Raw genomic sequence first — 23,888 nt, forward strand, 5'->3', positions numbered from 1 at the left:
AAAATAGGTGATAAAAAGGCAAAATATGCTGTATGGAAATTCTGTGTCTTTGTTATGTAACACTTTAACAGGCAAGTTACGAAGCGGCCCAGACAGGGGGTCCTCGGCTTCTTACATTGGTTGGAGCTGCCTATGCGGACTGATCGCAGGTATTGATAATGTAATGGGAGAGGGAGGGTTTGACTAAAGGGTTTCATTGTTATGAAATGCTCGGGTGTTGCCGAGAAAGGGCTAATTAGAAGCGAACAACGCACAATGAGTTTCTGTAGCTTTGCATCCTTCCATTCCGACGCCAGCCTCCCTCTGGGAGTTGCACGAATGATGATGCTGCTGCTCAGACACAAGTTCAAGGCTTTTTCTCTTACCTTGGCATTGCTACATATGAACTTATACAACTCTTTTTTTTAATTATTTACCTTTTTGTTTGGGATTTGAGCAGCTAAGCAGGTTGCTAGGATCTTATTTGCTATAGCAACCAGGCAGTGATTTAAATGAGACAGAAATAGGCAAAGGACTAAATAGGAAGATAAGTAATAGAAAGTAATCCCTCAGCATTTAAAACCTTAAAGGGGTTGTTCACATTTGAGTTAACTTTTAATATGATGTAGAGCAGGGGACCCCAACCTTTTTAACCCATGAGCCACATGCAAATGTTAAAAATGGTTGGAGAGCAACATCAGGTCTGGATAGGGTTGCCACCTTTTCTGTAAAAAAATACCGGCCTTCCTATATATTTATCTTTTTTCCCTATCAATAACATTTGGATCAGCCATCATTTTTCCCGGCCAGGCCGGTAAAATACCGGCCAGGTGGCAATCCTAGGTCTGGACTGAGAATTAAAATAGGCCCTGCATTTCAGCTACACAGAGGCCCAATCAGCCCCTTTGGCATTTGCCAGAACCCACTGATTGCCAGTCCGGGCCTGAGCAACATAAGCATGCAAAAATTTCCTGGGTGCCAAATATGGGCTGTGATTGGGTATTTGATAGCCCCTATATGTACTGGCAGCCAACAGGTGGATCTGTTGACAGTACTCGTGGTTTTTATGCAACTAAATTTTGCCTTTTAGCCAGGAATTCAAAAAGCCACCTGCTTTGAGGCAACTGAGAGCAACATTCAAGGGGTCAGAGAGCAATGTGTTGCTCACAAGCCACTGGTTGGGGATCGCTGATGTAGAGAGTGATATTCTGTCAATTTGCAATTGGTTTTCATTTTTTATTATTTGTGGTTTTTGACTTATTTAGCTTTTTATTCAGCAGCTCCCCAGTTTGCAGTTTGTCATTTTTTTTTTCATTTGGTGAAGAAAAGTCCCAGCACCTTTCACAGTTAATTATAGCTAAAGGGCCACAGTTTGGGGTTTCCATGTACATATTTTGTATGCACAGTGGGTAAAAGATAGACATGCTCTGCACGCTGAAATGTGTTGCTATGGTAATTGCCAGGTATTCTTTATTTCTTGTCTCTTGGGTTCAGTGCCCCCCATCTGAAAACTAGAAAGAGACAGTAAATAATGAAAAGGAAACTATATAAAATAAATGACGACCAGTTGCTGAGTTGTTCGGAATAAAACATTCTATATAACATACTAAGGGGGTTATTTAATTAAAGGCACTAAGTTTGCACAGTAGCAGTAACCCACAACAAAAAATCAACAGGTAGCATTTACTGGTTACTTGTTTAAAAGCAAATATCTTATTGATTGCTAAGGATTACTGCTCCAGGACATACGTTGTGCCTTTCATTATGTATGGGGGAAAATGTTCCCTATGTGCATTCATTAACGTGTTAAAAATAGTTTTAAAGTTCTTTGTCACAGTAATTGCAATCAACATTGGATCCTGTCCGGCTGTTCATAGTCTCTGCTCTGCTGCTTCTGACTCCTGCAGCAATGTATCATAAGCCATCTGATTAACTGACTTATGTTCCATTGTTTCAGTGCAGAAAGGGATAAAGAAACACTACTTTCAATATCAATTTAATATACAAGTATCTTTAAAACTATTGATATTTCTAATGTGTATTTGGAAGTTGATTAGAATTACACTGCATGCAATTTATTTTTTTTGGCTGTAGGTCCCCTTTAACAGATCTACAAACTATACAGTGCTTGAAGTGATACCCTCAGAGGGGTCTTGATATACAATCAAACACAAAAATATATCCCAAAAAACTCTGTAATTAAGTTAAAAAAATTAGCTTTTATTTAACATAAAATTAAAAAAGTAGGCATACAGACCAACTGGTATTCGGCCTTACGCGTTTCATACCCTCTGGTAATTATTCATAGGCATTAATGATATCAACTTGATCCACAGTTTTTAAACCCAAGAAAATCCCTCACTTAATATTTTAAAACCAATGACATGTTGCTACATCACATTCAGATTTCAGAACAGCATTATACACATACATAGTTAGGGTCTTGTTTTTCTTTTTTGGTATGCCTACATTCAGCACAAGTATTAGTCAAATCAATAGTAAAAAATATCAGAATTTCCAAGGGGCATATACAGCCTCCTTAAAACATTTAGAACAGTAAGTACCACAACAAGAATATAAATCAGCATTAATCCTGATATATATTCTTGTTGTGGTGCATATGTGTATAATGCTTTTCTGACATCTGAATGTGATGTGGCAACGTGATTGGCCCTGTGAACTGGGGGCTATATCCCAGCAACCATGGCCCTTTAGACAGGCCTTCTGGACTGCAGCAGATAAGCTTTATTACATTTTGGATTGATATACAATCAGCCCTGTTAGCAAAGCCCTGTTTCTATGAATGCTGTATCGGTAACCATAATTCAGTAGATTGTAAATTAATTTTACTTAAACCCTGTAATCCTTTTGTCTACAACCTATGCTGCTAAAGAACTATTATAAAGCATTGCATAACTCCAACTCCTGCATGAAGAGAGATGTGTTGAGAAGAGGTGGATAGTTTAGTGACTTTAGATATGAGACAGATTTTTTAAGTGATTATATTTAGATACTTTTTTTTAGTATTATGATCTTACATTAAATTTTTATTTTCACGATAGTTCCCCTTGTGTTTTGCAGCTTCATGACAGGGCTGTATTTACTATATATACATGCGTGGGCCTGTGCCATTCTAGGGAGACTCCTTTAGTAGTGGGGGGCCTCGAGCGACTACATGGTGAATTAAAAAAAAATTGTGCAGAAAATAAAATTATACCCAGCCACCTGCCAGATACTTGTCACTAAATTCGGCAGCAGAGCTGAGAGAGGGGGGGGGGGAGTACTTTGCTTCTTCATGATAAGCACATGCATAGTACAGGACTGTCTGCCATTACACTAATTATGGACTGCGGGGGTGGGCTGAGGTCAGGTGGCAATGACAACACTGGGCCTAAACACAGCTGTGCAATGGATTATACACATATAATAGAAATAAAGACTTTTTGCAATTACTTTCTATTTATGATCCTTTTTCTAATATGTAATCATTTATCACCTTCTAAAGCAGCTCTGGGGGGGGGGGGGCTGCAGTCTCTTTAACTGTTCTAAATTGATACATTAGTTCAGGGGTGTCCAAACTTTTTGCAACAAGGGCCAGATTTAGAGAGTTGAAATTGTGTGGGGGCCGACCATTCAACCTGACATCCATTCCAAGGTAGCTAGCTTGCGATCAGGATCATTCACTCCTGGAGATGGACACGGCATTTAGGGAGTGGAGAAGTGGAGTCTGTTTGGACTTATTCTCCGTGCCTCATTTAAACAAGGAATGGCGTAGCCCCAGCAGTATTATTTGAGCACATGATAATCGTCTATACTGCTGCCTGTGTGCTGAAGGTGTTAGCAATAGACACGTACTGTCACGTAGTGATGCGCCGCTCTTGCATAAGTCTTTAGCTTACTGTACTGGCACGTCAGTAAGTCTATTGCACCTTCAGCCCTAAAGAAGTATGCGAGAGCGGCGCGTCACTCTGTGCCAGTACGTGTCTATTTCTAACACCTTCAGCACACAGGCAGCAGTATAGACCAAGTGGCAGATCATTTCACTAATGTGCCCAAATATTACTGCTACGCAATTCCTGATTGCACTATGCTGGCAGGCCATATTAATATTAATTCCTTGATGGAGGCTGAGGACCGATGTAAATATGAAAAAGGGCTGCAATTGGCCCCCGGGCCTGACTTTGGACATGCCTGATTTAGTTGATACATTTCTTATCTTTATCCCTGCTGAGCACAATCCCTGAGTTTCATTAAAGACAGCTGTTAGAATTGATATAATAGTTGCGAATACTCCATAGATACTGCTGAGAAATGTTATCAACTAAATGTAGCAAACTGTAGTAGTTCAAAATACTCCTGGATTACTGAGCTGCCAGACTGAAACACTAGAGACAAGAACATTAAATTTGAAACGTAAAATGTTGGGAAAACGGTAAAAAACAAAAGATGGAAAGTAATTGAAAAAAGTCTTTGTTTATGGTGAACAACAGAACTGAAGTGTTTGGAAGGTGAACAACCCCTTTAAAATAGCCATACAAGCTGCCAACTTAGTCCCTCCAGGCTGAGTGGGCAGCTTATTGGTCTGTGCATAGGGGGGCACAGAATGTCCTGTAAATGAAAAGATGCAATGTAACTGTGAATAAAAAGGTGCAAGCCTGTGTATAAAAGTTATACCTGAGTACTGAACAAACGTATTACCATTGAGATGTTGAAATGTGCTATATTACATATGGACTGTCTTCTAGGATATCAGGGAGAGTGTTACAATGATTTCCCGGACATTTAGCTGCCTTTTCCTCCCAATCGTGTTGGTTTCACTTGTCGGCTATGTCTGTGCTAGGAGGGGCCAGGATGTACACTGTGGAGGTAAATTACAATTTGAACCAACTTGTTAGTCAGAACCTTGTTCTTCATGCATTTCATTATTTATCATGGTTGCTGTGCCTACAGCTGCCTGATTTGCTAAAAGAGCGTGTTATGCTGCTTACTAAGTGCCCCAATCTCCATTTTTTTGGTGCCATCTCATACAATCTTCTGTGTACTCTGAAGTGCAAAGATTAAACCTGTTTGTAGCAGCACCAGACTATACCCAGCCCATATGCCAACTGAATATCCCAACAATAATTAATTTTCTTTTTTATATGGTATAACTCTAATCATTCCTAAATTTTATTATATTTTAGCTTGGTGTAATAAGTCAGGCAGTTCCTGCACCCCAATTTAGAAGTACAATATGTGACCATTATAGATGGAGGTCCAAACACAATACTGATACTTCCTATGGGTCATATATGCATTTGTATAGATTACATAACCATGTCTTGTATCCTTTTCAATTTGTAAAATACCATATTGGCAGCTGGTCTCTTATTCAAAGAGGGAAATAACAATAGGGTGCTCTGTATTAATGGCATTAGTGTTCTGTATTGGTGTAGTCATGTGTTCGTTAAGCAGGTTGTTAGCTAGATCATCAAGGCCGCACCAGGGGCCCCAGATATATGTTAGTTTATATAACAGGATTATTTTGTTAACTAGTTGTTTCCAGGCCTTCAGTGTAGGAGGTGTGGTGCCCATCCAATGCATAGCTACTGTTTTTTGGCATAAAAAAGTTATAATCTAAATAATAGTCTGGAGTGTTACAGTGAGACTATGTCATCTAAAAGGCCCAAGAGGCATGCTGCTGGAGCGACCACAATTGAAAAGGCTAGGTTATTGGCCAGAAATTCTGTTACTGTGAACCAAAATCGGTAGAATTTGGGACAGGACCAAATCCTGTGAGAAAAATCAGCCACGGGGTTCTGCATCTACTTTTAGGACTTGTGTGAAAATCAGATGATGTTTTAGGTTATATTCATATAAAAATATAGAATAGTTTAAAGGGTTCACAAACTTTCAAGCATCACTGTGCTTCCGAGCTCTCTGCAGTTTAATACCTTAGCCTCCATTCCGTTATCCGAAATAAAGGTATGTCTGTTTGTTTTTTGTCAGCATGCCGTGCTCTTGTTGATGAGCTAGAGTGGGAAATATCACAGGTTGATCCCAAAAAGACAATCCAAAAAGGATCTTTTCGCATTAACCCAGACGGAACTCAGTCAGTTATTGAGGTAATGACTTTGTAAGAAATGTGAACTGATTTGTAGTATAAGATCTCTTATCCAGAATGTTCTATTTCCCATAAATTACTATTTTAACAAGCAATTATTCAATGTTTGTAATTTTTTCCTTCATTCTAGCATTCTTTCTTTTCTTTAATAACCAGACAGAACTTTGAAGCTAATGTTAACTAGAATTAAGAAAGAGCCATCTTGTTTTTTTTCAGTACTTTTTGTTTTCACTTTTTGTTGCTTTAATGCATAGTGCTTCAAACTATGGAAAACCCCAGGCTCCAGATAATAGATTCCATACTTGTCAATAGCATAAAGGCAAAGAGACGCGCAAAGATTCGGGGAGATTTAGTAGATTGGTGACAATTGTAATTGGAAATTACCTACATGCCCCTACTTTGTCATCATGGAAAAGGTTTATAAATGATACACTAACCCTGTACAATCTCACCTACTTAATCAGCTGTCCGGATAAATATGTTTTAGGGTATACTTGATGATTTCTAATAACTGTAACAGGACAGCCTCCTTCTCTATTCCCCAATCTTTCTTCTTAGACAAATACAAGAGGTCCTCTGCACTCAATCCATTATCAATATATTAAGGATGTTCAAACATTTTGTGCCTTAAACTACTAAAAATACCTTACCCTTTAAACAAAACAGGAATTTTTTATAAACATATATTGCAATATATTTAAGCTGGCCAACTACGTGAAAGTCATCCTCGGCGTGGCCAGTTCCTACACTCAACTTTCATCAGATTCATTAACAATTCTATTGCTTTATTACTCCAACTTGCATTTATGCTAGTTTTCCTTTTCCTTGGGTGGGGAAAAGTGTCCTATTGGACTGGGCTTTGCTAATGCCAGTGGTAAACTGTTGCCAGTAGCTTCCTTAATTGGTTTGTCATTTTCTATGTTCCTTGTATAAATACTCAATGATAATGCTTTGATGGGATTTCTCTTATTGGAGAATAAAGCTTAGACGCGAATTTTAATATTTTGTGCACATATTGTTTTTCCTTAAGGCACCGTATGCAAGGTCAGAAGCACATCTAATGGAGTTACTTGAACAAATATGCGAGAAAATGACAGAATATGGGGAGAAAATAGACCCAACAACAGATCGCAAAATCTTTGTTCGTGTTTTGTCTCGCGATGGCAAAAAAATGGATGCATCTGGCATCAACACTGACGGAGAAGTGACATCAAACTTGAAATTTACAGTGAGTGAGATGTTTGTTAAAAACTGGTCTATACCCAGGGCTGTGCAAATGAGAAAATATTTAGATCTCTGTTAAGATGTGATTGTCTGCCAGTTACATGGCCATAGTTTAACCAATTTGGATGGGTAGTTTAGGTGATATAAACTTAAATGCCTGATCAGTGCCACGAGCAAGGACACCACATGAGGTAATTTGGGCACAGATGGTCCGTCAGGTTAATCTTGCCCTGTACTTTCTGCCTGTTGTTTTAATTTTGAAATATTTTTTTTAATTTGTACTTTCAATTTCTTTAATTTGCTTTCCATCTATTGTGGGAAGAAGAGAGGGCAGTTAATTAATCTTGCCAGTTAACCCATCTGTATCTGTAAACCAGATACAGACAAAGGTAAGGCTGGAGCTAGTTATTACAGAGCACCAGTGGGAGAGCATAGAGTATCTTTTCACAGCATAGAAATACAAATAACTGCCCTTACAGCCAATCAGGTGGTTCTGCCTCAAGGCCAGGGTACTAGTGACCAAAGCTAGCTTGAGAACATAATCCATCCAAGTCAGGGGGACTCACAGAGGAATCTGCATACACAGAATTTTATTTTCTTTCACTGCTCTGGAAACACTTGCTGAAGTCTGGCTGTTTGAATATTAGCTGAATTGATTACTTGGTTCGTTAAAAATGAATTAATTCAGTTAGCATTTTAACATATCACTGCTAAATGCTCCTCACTGAAGATATTTGCTATTCACAAACAGTAAAGATTATATTTCAAGCAACAGTATTTTTGTTATTTAACTGGAATGCATTCTACATTGTTGTAGTTGGTTGTTACATAGTCCTTGATTTACATTATTGCAAATTTCTGGTAAAACTGAGCATTTGATTGATCATTAAGTATTACAGGGGACCGGTACAGGTATTACAAGGTACAGGTACTGAAACTATATTTTCAGCAGGTACTGTAGCATTGAATGTTCATTTGGCAGACTAATCTCCATTATGGATTTTAAAAAAAAAAGTTATTTTTTTCTCTTTCCTATCAAGGTTAAAGGTGTTTTTTTTTTTGTTTGTTTTACAGTGTGAACGTATTGTGGAGGAATATGAGGATGAACTTATTGAATTCTTCTCTCATAAAAGAGAAAATGTAAAAGACAAATTGTGTAGCAAACGTACAGGTAACTGCCCATTTATTCTAAAGGTTTACACATGGGTATAAAGACTGGTTCATTGACATACTATGCAAAGGGATTATGTAGAGTTTTAGAAGGATAATAACTGTATAAAAGTACTAATATTTCATAATACAAAATATATACACAATGGAGTACCCAATTACACATTATAACGTTCTATTTACATTCCTGGTGGTGTTGAGCCTTAATATATCTAAAAATTATGACAATATTGTGTTAAAATAAAGTATGCTATGTAGAATGGTGTTTTTAGGTGACAGTCATTAGACCTTTATTTACAGATGATTCTCCTGCTTATATTTGTTTGGCACTAAGGGCATGGATGTTTATAGGTCGTCAAGGGGGTACATGGGTTAACTTCATAACTGGATTAGCAACAAACTAATAACTTCATGGTCTTCTCTTTGCTTACAGATTTATGTGACCATGCAGTGCACATACCTCATGATGAACTTTAACCTGCTGTAGCCTTTATCCTTTCCTTTTGGACCATGGAGCTTCACTTGTTTACAATGAACACAATATGCATCTAATGTGAACAGGGATGTGGAACAATTTTGTTATATTTTTTACATTAAAAAACTAAAGTACTTTGCATCAGATTGTGGATGTTTGTGCGTCTAGAAGAACATAAGGATTATCATCCAGTTACTGCCATTTTAGTTTAAAAGTAAAACAGGTGATGGGCAACAGTTTAAAAGCTAATTTAGGAAACCTTAAATAACATATGTCATTTTTTTTCTATACCTTTCTATACCTCTGAAAAATGCAGATCTAAATCTAGTGATAATTAAAATAGTAGTCTGAATATAAATCCTATTTATAAATATTTTCTCTTTATTATATTCATTGACCTCAAGCTTACAGTTAGTGGAACTCTTCAGGCCTCTGCACGCACATAGGCAAATGGTTTCTTTTGTGTTTCTGTAACATACATAAAACGTATTGATAGGTACACATTAAGGCTGACTGCAACCATATGACTGCATTGGTGACAAGCAATAGCGTTTCATCAACATTTCCCATTGGAAAAACAGCAGTGACAAAACACTGAAAGCTCTTGTGATGTGTCGTTGCGCCTTACCCCTTTTGCATACAGAATACAATAACCGCTTTGTAGCACAGGAACACACACATAAGAAGTAGAATGTGCAAAGAAAAGTTTCTCTGTGGTATATATCTGCCAATGAAAACATGAGAGAACGTATATGCCACTCCCATAGCCAAACTGAGTATAATGAAACTGCCTTTAAGCACAAATAGAAGTGCACACTTTAGGCTGCAAATCACCTGTACCAGCAGTTTCCATTATGTTCAATAAAAGATAGCATGCAGGCTTTCAGAAATTTTCTACTGGGAGAAATATGCCATCAGAGAAACTACTAGTCTCACATTACCCTTAGAATGGTGCTTTTACATTTAAAAGTTCAATTGCAATAGCAAAAAGGTAGAAGTTCTGGCTTAAGATGGTCATACATGATAACATTCGAATAGTTAATCCGAAACTAGCTGATTCTGTCCTCGGTCGCCAAAAAAATCAAACCTCTAGATCATGGAGACCCATCGGAAGCCCCCAAACACTCGCAGATAAGCTGTAGAATCGGTCTAAAGGACCGGTAGCTTTAATCTGCCAGTGTATGGCCACCTTTAGTCTTATAGAGCAATATCATGGCAGTAAATCTAGATGCCGGGCTCAAACCAGACTTCCTTTACAAACTCCAGTAACACCTGCAGGGCTACCCTTTTGCTTGTTGAAAGTAGAGGAAAACTTTCTCTCTTCTAAGGAGTTTATTTGCAGAGATGAACATGTGGGCAAAGTCACTATTTTTTCTGTCCTGGGCATTGTTCTCCAGGTATTTTCAGCATTTGTAGAGGTGTGGTAAGCATCCTCTCTGCTCTCACTCTTCTTTCTTTTACTGGTGTTCATTACTGTCTCTTCTTTTGCACTGCTTCCGCCTCTTGTTGCCCATTTTCGGTAGGGCAAAGATGCGGTTTCTTTTTGTCTCAAAAATAAGTTCACAAAGTTTTCACCTTGGTAAACAAATTCAGGGTGATTAGTTGTCCTGGAATTACAACTGAAATATTCATTCCTGTTCTTGCTCATTCTTAGGGTGTTTTTTTAAGGGTTTTTTACTGTGCCCGCAAATATTCATTTTTGGCATTCTGCAACCCATTTTCTTGATACCATTCTAAAATATCAGAAGTTGATTTTCGCTATCTAATGATGACCACAGTTTACATGAATTTTAAAAAGATACATGTTTTTAAGTTATCCATTGGAGCTGAGTTTATAACCTAGCATTGTTGTTTTGTTGACTGGAGCATTCTGAGGAAACACATGCATACGTGGAGAGAACAAGCAAACTCATTGTACATAGTTTTCTTGTCAGAACTGAACCAGTTGCTGCTGTTTCAATCATTTTGACATTTTTTTGAAAGTCTGTCCTCCCATTTTAGATTAATAATCTGACCCTAATGTTCACTTAGATGAACTTTTTCTTAAAATTAGTTATATATTTTTACAAAAGCAAACAGGGCCTGTAAAAGTGTAACTTGGTAGTTACTATCAAAAAAAAAAGTTGCATTCTCTGAATTCATATGGATAGCAGAAAATGGAACAGGTAAAATAGCATTTTATGGTCCACCATCATAATCAAATCTGTTATAACCTTGGTTGTTTGATATCTGTGACATTTCTAGGGCTATTAAAGGGGCAGTATACCCACCCTTTGAGGGATAGTTCAATGGTTTGTTGAACATACCTATTGCCTGTTTTCAATTAACAAATATTTATGTTTTTTCTTTCAATAAACAGAGCAAAATCTGAAACTGAAAATAAAATGTTACTTCCCTGATTTGAATAAGCACAATCAAATATGCACGGAGATGTTTCCCCCAGTTGCAGCCTGTAAGGAGCAGCTCATTACATAGAGGGTTGTTTGTGCTCATAGTAACAAAACGTAGAATGTGAATGTTATTTTGCCTGTTTAGTGCAAAAAATAACAAAAAACAAACACTTTTTGCCTATTGTTTAAATAAGAAAATATCTTCAGCACAAGCCACTTTTATTGATTCAATGTTGAAATAGTGGGAATTGAGGACCATCTTAGCATAACTGATAACAGATACCCAAACTAGAATATAATTAAGTAATGATAGCCGGGAGTCAGATTCCATCTACTGTTCTATACACAGACAGAATAAAAACCTTTCAGGGTATATTTTATTTGCAGATATTGGATTGAAAGATAAAATCCATTAATGTGTATATATTATCAGTCTAGGGCATTAAGGAAAAAATATATACAAACTTTTTTTTTAAAAAAAAGTGAATAAAGCGCAAAATCCTTATAATAGCTTTTATTTCCATACACACAAATGCATTGGGAACACTGCACATTCTATTCCAAATCAAAACTTGAAGAAATGTAATAAATTTGTGTTATTCCTTTACAGAAAATGGAACATAAGGCTGTTTCAAAAAAATAGCAGTGTGCATTCTTCTATACAAACTCAAACATTCAATGTATAAACTGAAAAATATTTCAAGATTTTGCTTTCCTTAGAATCACTGAGCTAATATTTAGTTGTATCAGCTGTGTTTCTGCACATCTGTGTTACATGGAGTCCACCAACTTCTGGCACCTGTTACATTCCACAATTCTGAGGTTTTGCCTCGGAAACAGCATTTTTGATGTCGCCCCACAAGTTTTCTATTGGATTAAGGTCCGGGGATTGGGATGGCCACTCCATAACATCAATCTTGTTGGTCTGGAACCAAGATGTTGCTCATTTACTGGGGTTGTTGGGGTCGTTGTCTTGTTGAAACCCCCATTTCAATGACATTTTCTCTTTGGCATAAGGCAACATGAGCTCTTCAAGTATTTTGATGTATTGAAACTGATCCATGATCCCTGGTATGTGATAAATAGGCCCAACACCATAGTATGAGAAACATCCCCATATCATGATGCTTGTGCCACCATGTTTCACTGTCTTCACACTGTACTGTGGCTTGAATTCAGTGTTTGGGTCATCTGACAAACTGCGACCCAAAAAGAACAAACTTACTTTCATTAGTCCACAAAATGTTTCTCCATTTCTCTTTAGGCCAGTCAGTGTGTTCTTTGGCAAATTTGAACATCTTCAGCACCAACATTTAAGTCACTAGAGGGGCCCAAAACATCAGAATTGTGTTTTAAAATGAACAAAGTCACATCCAAATATGTCAAGTTGAAAAAATGGAGTGACGGATACCAAATGAGACTGCAACCTTTGTAGAAGGTAAGTAATGCTTTCTTATCAGCTATGCGCATACATTGAAATATGTGCCTATTGAACAATTAAAACCACCCCATTGCATTCCAAGGCTTCATTGAGTTAATCATTAACTTTACTTGAACGGACTGGTTACGTTGTTCATGGACATATCAGAATGCACGTACATGTTTTACAATATAAACCTAAAATTAATTAAAAAAAAAAAAAAAGGCGTGACTTTTTATTCTTACAATATAACTTATGTTACTTTAACTTATTTTGCTGCCTTAGTTAATTTTTCAGTATACAACCTGTATATACCTTTGTACAACCCCTGTAATCAGTTGAGTTAGTTTAAACAGAAACTTGTTTTGAATAAGGAGGTATAGTAATCAAAGGGAGAAAAAAAAGAAATTGACACGCTACATTTGTTTGCAGAAAAGACAAGCAATGTATATGGAGAGTTCTACAAAATGATGCCTCTGTTTTTAAAAGAGGACAAGTGCAGGGAATTTCTCTCTTAAATTATTATGACTGAGGAAGACTGCAGATTTGTCACTAAGTATATTTGGTTTGCTTTCCATTTTCCGTGGTACATATATCGTGCCAACATTTATTCTGCAGCAGTGTCGAATCCATGAGTATTTATACTGAACATACAGACTGCATACAAAAAAAGGAAAAAACACAAATCTATACTAGAGATACCAGGTAACTGGGCAAAGGTTGTATTTATTCTAAAATGATTTTTCCTTGACAGTATACATCCCAACTTTTATTTCTTTGTTATGTATATCAAAAGTTTACCCAATTGCAGTAACCCAGTAACAGCAAAAATTTTTGTTTGTATGCTACGAAAATAAGACGCTTTATTAAGAAATAACTTGCCGAAATTCTGCTTGAGCTCCTCTTCAGAAAAGGCGATCAGCAATCCATCGTGCAGCACTCCATTTCTCCTCCCTGCCTTCCTTATAGGAGATAGCCAGGGAGGAGAAATCGAGTGCTGAACAATGGATTGTCGCCGTTTCTGAAGAGGAGCGCAAGCGGAGTTTTGGTAAGTTATTTCTTAATAAAGACTTAGCGATTTTAAAGTTTAATAGGTGTTGGCGTCTTTTTTTCGTAGCATACAAAAGATTTTTTTAGAAAATGTTTGCTGTTACTGGTCCTTTAATATTTGTTGATTTTTAAAAGCTACCTATGCTTTAGCTAGCAAATGTGGTTGCTATCTTGAATCTAGGAATTCACTGAATCCAGAATTTTTTAAACTTGGCTTAATACCGAATCCTTGTGAGGAGCACACGGTGCCGCTCCTTTCCTTTCGGACATGCAGCACCACGTTGTCGTGATGTCATCATGCCGGCGAGTGACGTAAACACGTCAACGTACAGTGTCGGGGTGCCCAGATTTGGCGCCAAATTTGAATTTAATTAGTTGCCAAAGACCTAGGATCCTTGCCCATAAATAGGTTCTACTTTGGTATGTTCCTGGGTGTGTTTCTTCTGCTGTACTTATTCCTGATCTTGACCTCAGCTTGTTTATTGACTACCTGTTCTGTTCTGCCTGAACTAACCTCTGACTGGATACAACTATGAACTTGCTTAACCCCTTGGATACCTCACTTTGGATTGGGTTGCTACAGCTTCCTCCTTGGTTCCAACCATCTAGAGATGTAAGACCTGACAATCCTCCACAAAAGATTTGGCCTAATACTAAAACAAATCTGATCCTTAATTTGCACATTTTAATTTGAGAAACTTTGTATTGGATGCAATTCTGTTGCACACCTAAGCTAGCTGTACACTGCCAGATCTGCTCATTTAGTATGATCACCAAATCAGTTTGGCCATCCACTTAACTGGATCAGACTTTGGGCCAGATTAGATTCAGTGAGAAAAAGTTATCTCATGGTTTATCACATGAAAAGTCACAGGTGAGATTGAATTTGAGAAAAAAGGGTTTCAGTTACAATCCCCCCCCCCCCGCCCATAGTTTTCAATACAGTTTTCACGTGATAAACTGTGAGATAAATTTCTCTGAATTGAATAAACCTTTATCTGTCTGAATTGAATCTGGCCCATTAGATGAGGAGCCCACCAATGTGTCATTCCTGGAGGTCATAGATGCAAAGATATAGTCAAACAAATAGAAGTTTAGTGCGATGCTTGGACCGTGTGTGGATCGTCCCATTTTTTGTTGTTTAGTTGATCAGACAGGTTAAAAGATTTCTGTTGGCTAACGATAATTTCTCTACATTTATTTCCTATCTGACGACATCAAAGGGTGACCGTCACTAGAATTTGTCGGACATAACTTTTATACAAATCCTTTAATATAGTTAGAGGAGAGCACTCAGTGAGCAATAAACTGCTTTAGTTGTGTTTATTCAAGAGTACTTAGATACACTTAGATAACTGTCGTACAATTGCTGTCACGGCCAGAACATAGTCTGATTTGTTTTTTTACTACTTTATTTAATCTGAATGGTTAGTGGCAGGTCGAAAGATTGGGACGTTCGATCATTCGTCCAATACAAGGGTGAAATCTTTACGTCTATGGCCAGCTTAAATGTTTTATGGACCATCTTCAGTTAAATATCAGTCGGCAGGCTCGTTGGTGGACATAATATGCAAGCTAACAAGCAGCCGACTCTGTCTGGAAGGACTGAGCAGACAAGATTTAGCAAATTTGAATACTAAACTTGATACTTCTCACCATATTGGAAAAAATGTTGCCAACCATTTCTTAATCCATATTTGTATCCTTTGTTACATGAATTTTCTCATGCTTCTCATCTATTTTCCAGATCGGGAATAAACTCAAGTAGATTTTTCAAGAATGAATCTAGCCAGGTTTCAGCTTGCACTTTTGCTGAACAATTTTTCTTTGAGAAAACATTGCAACTATACTGTAAAAATTGATAAATGCCCAAAAAAATGCTCTACATGAGAACTGCCTTTTTTTCTTTAAAATTGTGCACCTGAAGTTTCGCAATCTATCAAATAGGATTCGTACAAATCCTGCAAAAATGTACAAGGATTTAGCCAAATCTTGAATCAAATGAATTCTGCATTTGGTGCATCCATAATGTTAACCCTATTAAGTAGGTGTGCAGATATATTTTTTATAGTGGATTCGGTAACAAATTTTCTCTGGGAGTCTTGGAATTGCTTTCATTTCACTTGAATTTCACTAGTTTCTTTCTATTACTAATGCATTCTTTTTATAATATGACATCATAATTTTAATACTACATGAATTTATTTATATTGATTCACCACATTAATTTAACTTTTTTTAAAATCTTGATTATCATTAATAGTTTTCACATCCCTTTAGCTGGTCTTCTGTGAATATATTGATTTGAATGGCTGATTTTTTTTTACACACAGCTCTTGCAACTGTTCCATCAGCATTAATGACACCACAGCACTCTATATTGGGATACAGTGTATATGGAATAGTGCCTTTGAAATCAGTGAAAACATTCAGGTATTTGGGTTTGACCCAGATGTTCTTGAGGTAATTGGAGATAGAACCTTGTAGAAAGCACTTTGAAACACACAATCTGTGCATAGACTCTCTATGGTTCAAGACACACACAGATTAGTGTTGTAACACTTTGGTGACTACACTGAATATTCACAATATTGCACTAGGTTCTGTTATTTGTTTTTTTTTCCATAGCCGGTGGCGCTGATCTATAATTGTTCCTTGATTCAGGTGTTTGGGTTTGACCCAGATGTTCTTGAGGACTGCAGGCCCAGACTGTCAATCTGTGGGTTCTGGCTAATGCTAAAGGGGCTGCTGTAATATGCCATAGACCAGTGATCCCCAACCAGTAGCTCGCGAGCAAAATGTTGCTCTCCAAACCCTTGGATGTTGCTCTCAGTGTCTTCAAGCAGGTAGTTATTTCTGAATTCCAGGCTTGGAAGCAAGTTTTATTTACATAAAAAAAGTTATTGTGCCAAGTAGAGCCTCCTGTAGACTGCTAGTCCTCATCTGGGCTACCAAATAACCAATTACAACCCTTATTTGGCAACCCAAGGGACTTTTTCATGCTTGTTGCTCCCCAACTCTTTTTACATTTGAATGTGGCTCACAGGTGAAAAAGGTTGGGGACCCCTGCCATTGACAGTACCTATTTATTGGGCCTGTGGGAGCTGTTTGAGCCTCTTTGTACTTTGAATGGCAGGGCCTATTTTGACCCCCTGTCCAGACCTAGAGGGCTGTGTCATTATCCTCTTGTACCTAACTGGCTATATGGTGAAATTCTATTTCAATACTATGTACTTTGCAAACCTACATAAAATGTATAATGAATATTCAGGTTGGTATATGTATTTTTTAATGATTTAAGATATATATCTTTGAGGTAGTGAGAATTCCCTATCTTAAAAGGGGCAGTGTACTGTATATTTATTCCCTTATGTACACAACAGTATCACATTCATCACCAATATCTTCTCACTTAATCTGATCAAATGCTTGCCATTAGTAATATTTTAACAAACTACCATAAAAAGAACAATTCTAAAGGGCTAGTAACACCAGATGTGCATGTAATTGCTGGTGGATCTGGTCATGTTTGTCATAATTTTTGCGTGGCAAGGGTGGTTTTAAATGTGGCCTAAAATGTTCAAATCCTCTCTTTCATTATCTTATTTTAAGGCCAAATCAGGGGTGTAACTTCAGGGGCCCAGGTCCCCTCTGTGATTTTGTGTGAAGAATTGCAGGTTATTTTGCCCCCATTGTGGGTCTGCTTCCTCAGACCTCAGTAGTTACACCACTGGGCCAAATATTTAGTGTTCAGAGGAACCAGATCAGAACCCCACATCAACTTTTTGCCACTTTTTAAAAATTATTTTAAATATGCAGCTTAAAGGTTTGAATTTGTTATGGTATTTAGCTGTATCCTTTGTTGGGGATTCAGACTTCAGCCAAATCCAAAAATGATGGCTTAGATGCACTCATATTGTGCTTTACAGTGAATGTTCCCAATTCGCATTAGTCACAGACCTGATGGAGCAGAAGAATTATTTGTTCTGAGACTCACTTCTAGTTATACCACTAATTATGCCACAGTGCAATGCAAGAACCACCCACAAAACAGATAATGAGAGTTCTGGATTTCACAATGTATTTTCTGTGCTGGCACAATTTGTTGTTGATGTTGATCAGCAGCACAAAATAATTAATTAATTAATTGAATTGTTGAACCCTGCATGTAATAAACAATTGTGTTGGTTTGGTAGTGCTCAGTGCTTCTCTTGAACTGTGCTGACCACTAATACCACATACAAAATTAATGTTTTAAACACCTAAAAAAAAACTTAAATATTGTGTTATTTGAGATTTAGACATACTTTTGAGTCATAAATCAGGTTGTGACATTAAACAAAGGTTAATTAGAAATAAGATGCTGATTCAGAATCACACATACAGTATTTAAATTCCAAGCAGTTTAGATAAAACAAGGCAAATTCCAAGAAACACAAATGTAATTTACATGTAGGTGAGTGCATGACTGTTGAATTACTAACTGCTTGTATATCATCAAATGTTTCCTATATCATGTGGGTAATTCTGATGCTGTATATTAAGACCACTATTAAGTATTTTCAGGAAAGGTAATAAACATGTTTTGACACTATTGTCCTGAGATGCCTAATTTAATTTGTGAGCTTTTCCAAATAATCATATACATGGGACCAGAGCATGAGGGGTAAGAGATTCTGCACAAAGAATGTTTATAGATTTATATATAAGATACACTGAAGCTCGGCTTTTGCTGCTCCGGGCTAAGGTGCCTCGTTCCTAGCACCTAAAACAAGGTTTTCACTTTTCACCTTGCCTCATGGCTGAAGCTGCACTGAGAAAGTGAAAAGACAATGAGAAGAAAATAATGAATGTAAAAATTAGGAAGTATGGGGAGAACATGAGAAAATGAATATTAAAAAAGAGACTGGCAAAGAGAAATTCACAAGATAGATGCAAAGATGTCATGTGGTGGTTAAACTTTTTCAGTTCAAGCCCCCTTTAAAGATACAACCTTTAGCTAGAGCCTATCCTTAAATGGTCTATCCTGTCATGGGAAAAAAAAAATGTTTTTCAAAAGTAATCAGTTAATAGTGCTGCTCCAGCAGAATTCTGCACTGAAATCCATTTCTCAAAAGAGCAAACAGATTTTGTTATATTCAATTTTGAAATCTGACATTTTGTCAATTTCCCAGCTGCCCCTGGTCATGTGACTTGTGCCTGCACTTTAGGAGAGAAATGCTTTCTGGCAGGCTGCTGTTTTTCCTTCTCAATTTAACTGAATGTGTCTCAGATAGACATAGGTTTTTACTATTGAGTTCTGTTCTTAGATCTACCAGACAGCTGTTATCTTTTGTTAGGGAGCTGTTATCTGGTTACCTTCCCATTGTTCTTTTGTTTGGCTGCTGGGGGGGGGAAAGGGAGGGGGTGATATCACTCCAACTTGCAATACAGCAGTAAAGAGTGACTGAAGTTTATCAGAGCACAAGTCACATGACTTGGGGCAGCTGGGAAATTGACAATATGTCTAGCCCCATGTCAGATTTCAAAATTGAATATAAAAAAAATCTGTTTGCTCTTTTGAGAAATGGATTTCAGTGCAGAATTCTGCTGGAGCAGCACTATTAACTGATTCATTTTGAAAAATGTTTTTTTTTCCCCATGACAGTATCCCTTTAAAGGTCCAATTTTTGAGCAGTATCCATTTGGCTCATGAAACAAGTAGATATATTTAAAAAAAAATAGTTTAGCAGTTATTCCATCATTGTTTCAAAAAATCTAAGACAAATTATATATACATATTCATTAACGCCTGCCGGCTGGATATTTGAGTCAGGACAGACTTAGCTTCTTCCATTTTTTTTTTTTTTTATATATTCTTTATTTTCCGTTTTTGAAATATAAAGTACACACATATAACATCAAGATTGATATGTAAGAGTTACATGAATACATAACTTGAGTGTATCAATCATGCATTATTACATTTTGCAAGGTAAAAATCTAAGTGTAGCCATAATCACCTATACAATTTCCATAGTAATGAGTACAGAAAGTTTTAACCATATTCCTTTAAATAGAGTTATGTATGAACGTTACGCATCAATAACAAGGGGAGGGGGGGGGGACACAGTTCCCATACAATACCATTGGTTTCCCTCTCAGCAAACTAGGGGGTATGCTAAACCCAAGCATGTAACATCCTATTAATTATCTCAAGGCACCCTTTGCTGTCCTGGGCATACAGAGAGAGGGACAGAAAAAAATATTACACATTCAACTGACAAGCATAGCAGTATATTCAGGGGATTCTCTAAAAACGATCCATGTCGACCATGTGCGGACAAAGTTGTCCTGTGTTTTGTTTGAATAAGAGAGCAATTCTTCATTGCGCATGATAGAGTTAAGTTCCTTTATCCAGTCCCCAACAGGCGGAGTAATACTTTGTTTCCAATATCTGGGAATAACTGATCTGGCCGCCGTTAGGGCGAAAGCAACCAATGCCTTCTGCACAATAATGGTTTGTGGAGGAGGAAGAGTGCCATCCCAGGGTAAATGGGGAGGTCTACAGCCGTCACTTTAGATATACATTTTATTATAGTGACCCAGTAGTTATGAATCATAGGACACTCCCACCACATATGTAGCATATCACCCTTGTGTAAATTACACCTCCAGCATTTGTTAGAGGAGTTCGGGAACATCTTATGAAGGACCACCGGGCAGCGATACCATCGGGACAGTATTTTATAATTCGTCTCCTGAGCTTTACAGGCTGTTGCCATTGTATGTGTTAGCTTAAAGCTAATATCCCACTCTTTCTCTGTTAGTCTGCGCTTGAGATCATCTGCCCATTTTGTGGTGTAACCCGGCAACTGTAACTGTTTAAGATTGCGAATGATATTGTATATCTGCGAAATGGTATGTTGTGGTGATTCCTTAGCTAGACATAGATCATCAAATGGCGTCGTATCTGTTAACAACTTGGCCTTTTCATAGTGTGTTTAGAACCAATGTACTAACTGGTGATGCATAAATTTAAAGGAAAAAGAGTCCCCTGGCTCTCTAACTATAGTGTTGAGAGGGGCTATGCCATTAAAACTTCTGACTGAGGTAAATGTCAAAGTGTCTCGCCCACGTTTATGTAGAAACCCCTTACTTAAAGTACCTGGAGGAAAACTTGGATTGCCAATCAACGGGGTCATGGGTCCTAGGTCCTGGGTTACTGGAGATGGTGATTGACCTGGATAAGTTATCCCACATAGAGAGCGTAAGTTGTGTAACTAGGGGGAACTTCTTCCATTTTTTATTTAGCACAGAAATAGTCGAAGGTACAAGCTTTTTGTTGCTACTCCATCACCTGAGATTTTGAGACACAGATAATTTTATGATACCTTCATGTCTATGCCTTTATTTTACATGGCATCAACACCCAGGGCAGCCATCGGGGGGGGACAGGGGGGAGAGTTGTAGGGGGCCCGAGGGTAAGGGGGGCCCGGCCACACCACACTTACTTGATTAGCCAGGCCCCCCATCTTTCTGAGAGCTGCTGACTTCGGGAAGGCATGGATGTTTAAGGGGCCCTGGCCACCACTTTTCTTATAATGTGGTGGGGGAGCCTGGCCACCAATTTTGGCCACAAATTTTTTTTTTTCTCATGTGGGGTCCTAGCCACCAATATTTTTTAATGGATGCCACAAATGCTTTTTATGGGGAGCCCTGACCACCAATATTTTTTTTTTTTAACATGTGGGAACCCTAGCCACCAATATATTTTTTTGTTTTTTTTACTGTGTGGTGGGTGGGGTGACCTGTAGGTGGGGCTTGCGGTCGGGGCAGCTCAGGGGGCCCAGGAAATGTTGTCGTATGGTGCTCTGCGCTTTCTGATGGCGGTCCTGTCAACACCAGACATACACATATCATTTGGCAAATTCTTGGGTACTTCCTTGTCTTGGTAGCATGCCATATAAAGACAGGTATCATAAGTAATCTGGCCAAATTGAATTTTAGACTATCTACAGTTTCTAGGAAGTTTCAGCTTCCCTGATGTTACTTTATGACGCCAGCCTGTTGCTTCTGACGCTAAGCTTTGATGACGTTGCGGGCTTCTTACGCCACACCCTGTCATTTATGGTTCTCATAATGTGGGCTAAAGGGTTACCGACAGAGCTGCTGACAAATCGATCATTACAGGGAGCTAAGCTAGTTCTTAGGGTACCGGATATAAGCTACGTATTTCAGACAAGACATCACTTTCCCGCCATTAATTACGCCTTCCCCAGAAGCAATAATGTCACTTGATACAGTAACCGGGAATTCCCACACATTTACAAGATCCGTCTTTTTTTTTTTTTAAAGGATCAGAACTTAGACTCGCGATTCGCTTCCTATTCCCACGCTAACCTCGCGCATTCTCTAGAATAGGTAGTCACCAGAATATCTAATCTTGCTAAAGAAGTAAAATATTATGACGCTGCGGTTGGCATGGAACTACAACTACCGACAAACTTCAGCGCACCTAACGTAGACAGGAAACGCTAGTGGGTTTGCGCGCAGCTTAGACTGGCGTGACATCACCAGTTTGGGGGCGGGGCAAGAGTCCTCCTTTTCAACCTTGTCCCTGGCTCCGGCCTTTCAGGCGTCTTCGGCTCTGCCGGTTCGTGTAGGAGACAGCTCTCAGCTCCGGCCGCTCTTCCCAGACCTTTCATCCTCCCCACTGAAGATCTTCGTTGTAGAGTCATGTCGCTCATTACAGCTGGACGTGTGTGCGCCCGTATCCTCGGAGCCAAGGTGAGCCTGTCCGGGGATTAAGCCGCGCAGGAATACTGGGAGGGGGATGAGGCGCGGTCAGGCTATAGAAGCCGGTCACAAGCTGCATCATCACATTGGGCATATGGGCGAACTTCCTATTGAGATGTACAGTAGCACAGACCTATTGCATTGTGGGGGATCGTGTACTCATTCCCCAGTATTCTCTAACTCTATGCGCAGTGTATATTCAGCTCCATATTCCTTTTGCTAAAAGCTCTCTCTCTAATTCTCCTTTTGTCCTCTCAGCTCCTCATGGGGCAAAATCGCGTCCCCTCCCCCGTCTGGCCTGGCTCATTCACTCCATATCGCGTTACATCCACTTGCCTTGCTTCTACCTAATACTGCAACAGGGAGCTGCTGTGTGGCTTTGACATTCCTGGGCCTGATGGCTGCCTGCAGGGAGGGAGACAGTTACAGGGGATGGACACTACAGGCTGCATAAAGAATGGGGGACAAATACAGCTTACACAGACCAAAGGGATTATTATTATTATTAACATGTATTTATATAGCGCCAACATATTGCGTAGCACTTAAATGATGGGGATACACTTTTACACAGCTCTCTTGCAATTATAACAGGCTATTGTTTCTCCTACTCAATGCAACTGGAGTCGCAGTGGGACATGGATTTTTACCATTGAGTCCTCCCAGGGAGTTGCTATCTGGTTACCTTTCCATTGTTCTGTTAGGCTACTGGGGGGGTAATATCAATGACAAATGCCCAGAAGCACCCCAATCTGTTTTGTTGCTCCTGGTCAGTACTTGGCTATACTTCAGCTCCCATCATGACCCATATAAACAAACAAGTGAGTTTATCATTTTGAGCTTTTATTAAGTGGCTTAAAATGTACTTCAACAAGTAACAAATGTATTCTAGAGCACGCATGTTCATGGCGTTGTATCCCCTGACAAAGTCCAGTGGATTTTGTATAGCTTGTATTGCTTCTATAAGCTTGTTTAAAGGATCAGTACATTTAAAAAAAAAAAAAAAAATTGTTAGTATAGAACAAAAAAAAAAAACAACAGACAAATTAAACTTTTAACTCACCAAGTCTTTATTAAGAAACAACTTACCAAAACTCTGCATGCGCTCCTCTCCAGAAAAGGCAATCCGTCACGTAGGGATGGACAGTACAGGTTGCAGGCTGAAGTATTTAAAACTATCATGGGAAAACATTCCTTTTCCAATATAGTGCTGCTCCAGCAGAATTCTGCACTGAAATCCTTTTCTCAAAAGCGCAAACAGATTTTTTTTTATATTTAATTTTGAAATCTGACATGGGG

At 38.3% G+C, this 23,888-nt stretch overlaps 2 protein-coding genes across 2 annotated transcripts in view; both read left to right on the top strand.

The window, feature by feature from the left end:
* Positions 1 to 49: 49 nt before the first annotated feature.
* On the top strand, positions 50 to 9,083 carry cnpy2.S (canopy FGF signaling regulator 2 S homeolog). Its single transcript, NM_001092222.1, is given in 6 exon segments — positions 50 to 149; positions 4,725 to 4,845; positions 5,968 to 6,083; positions 7,113 to 7,310; positions 8,381 to 8,477; positions 8,910 to 9,083. Coding segments are annotated over 5 exon segments (555 nt in total). The 5' UTR covers positions 50 to 149; positions 4,725 to 4,745; the 3' UTR covers positions 8,954 to 9,083.
* A 13,245-nt stretch (positions 9,084 to 22,328) lies between these two features.
* cs.S (citrate synthase S homeolog) overlaps positions 22,329 to 23,888 on the top strand; it is a 32,084-nt gene continuing 30,524 nt past the window's right edge. Inside the window, exon 1 of the mRNA XM_018250005.2 lies at positions 22,329 to 22,580. Coding sequence (XP_018105494.1) covers positions 22,530 to 22,580 — 51 coding nt within the window. The 5' untranslated portion in view covers positions 22,329 to 22,529. The remainder of the gene's footprint in view (positions 22,581 to 23,888) is intronic.

The sequence above is a fragment of the Xenopus laevis genome, chromosome 2S (assembly GCF_017654675.1).
Source record: "Xenopus laevis strain J_2021 chromosome 2S, Xenopus_laevis_v10.1, whole genome shotgun sequence".
NCBI lineage: Eukaryota > Metazoa > Chordata > Amphibia > Anura > Pipidae > Xenopus > Xenopus laevis.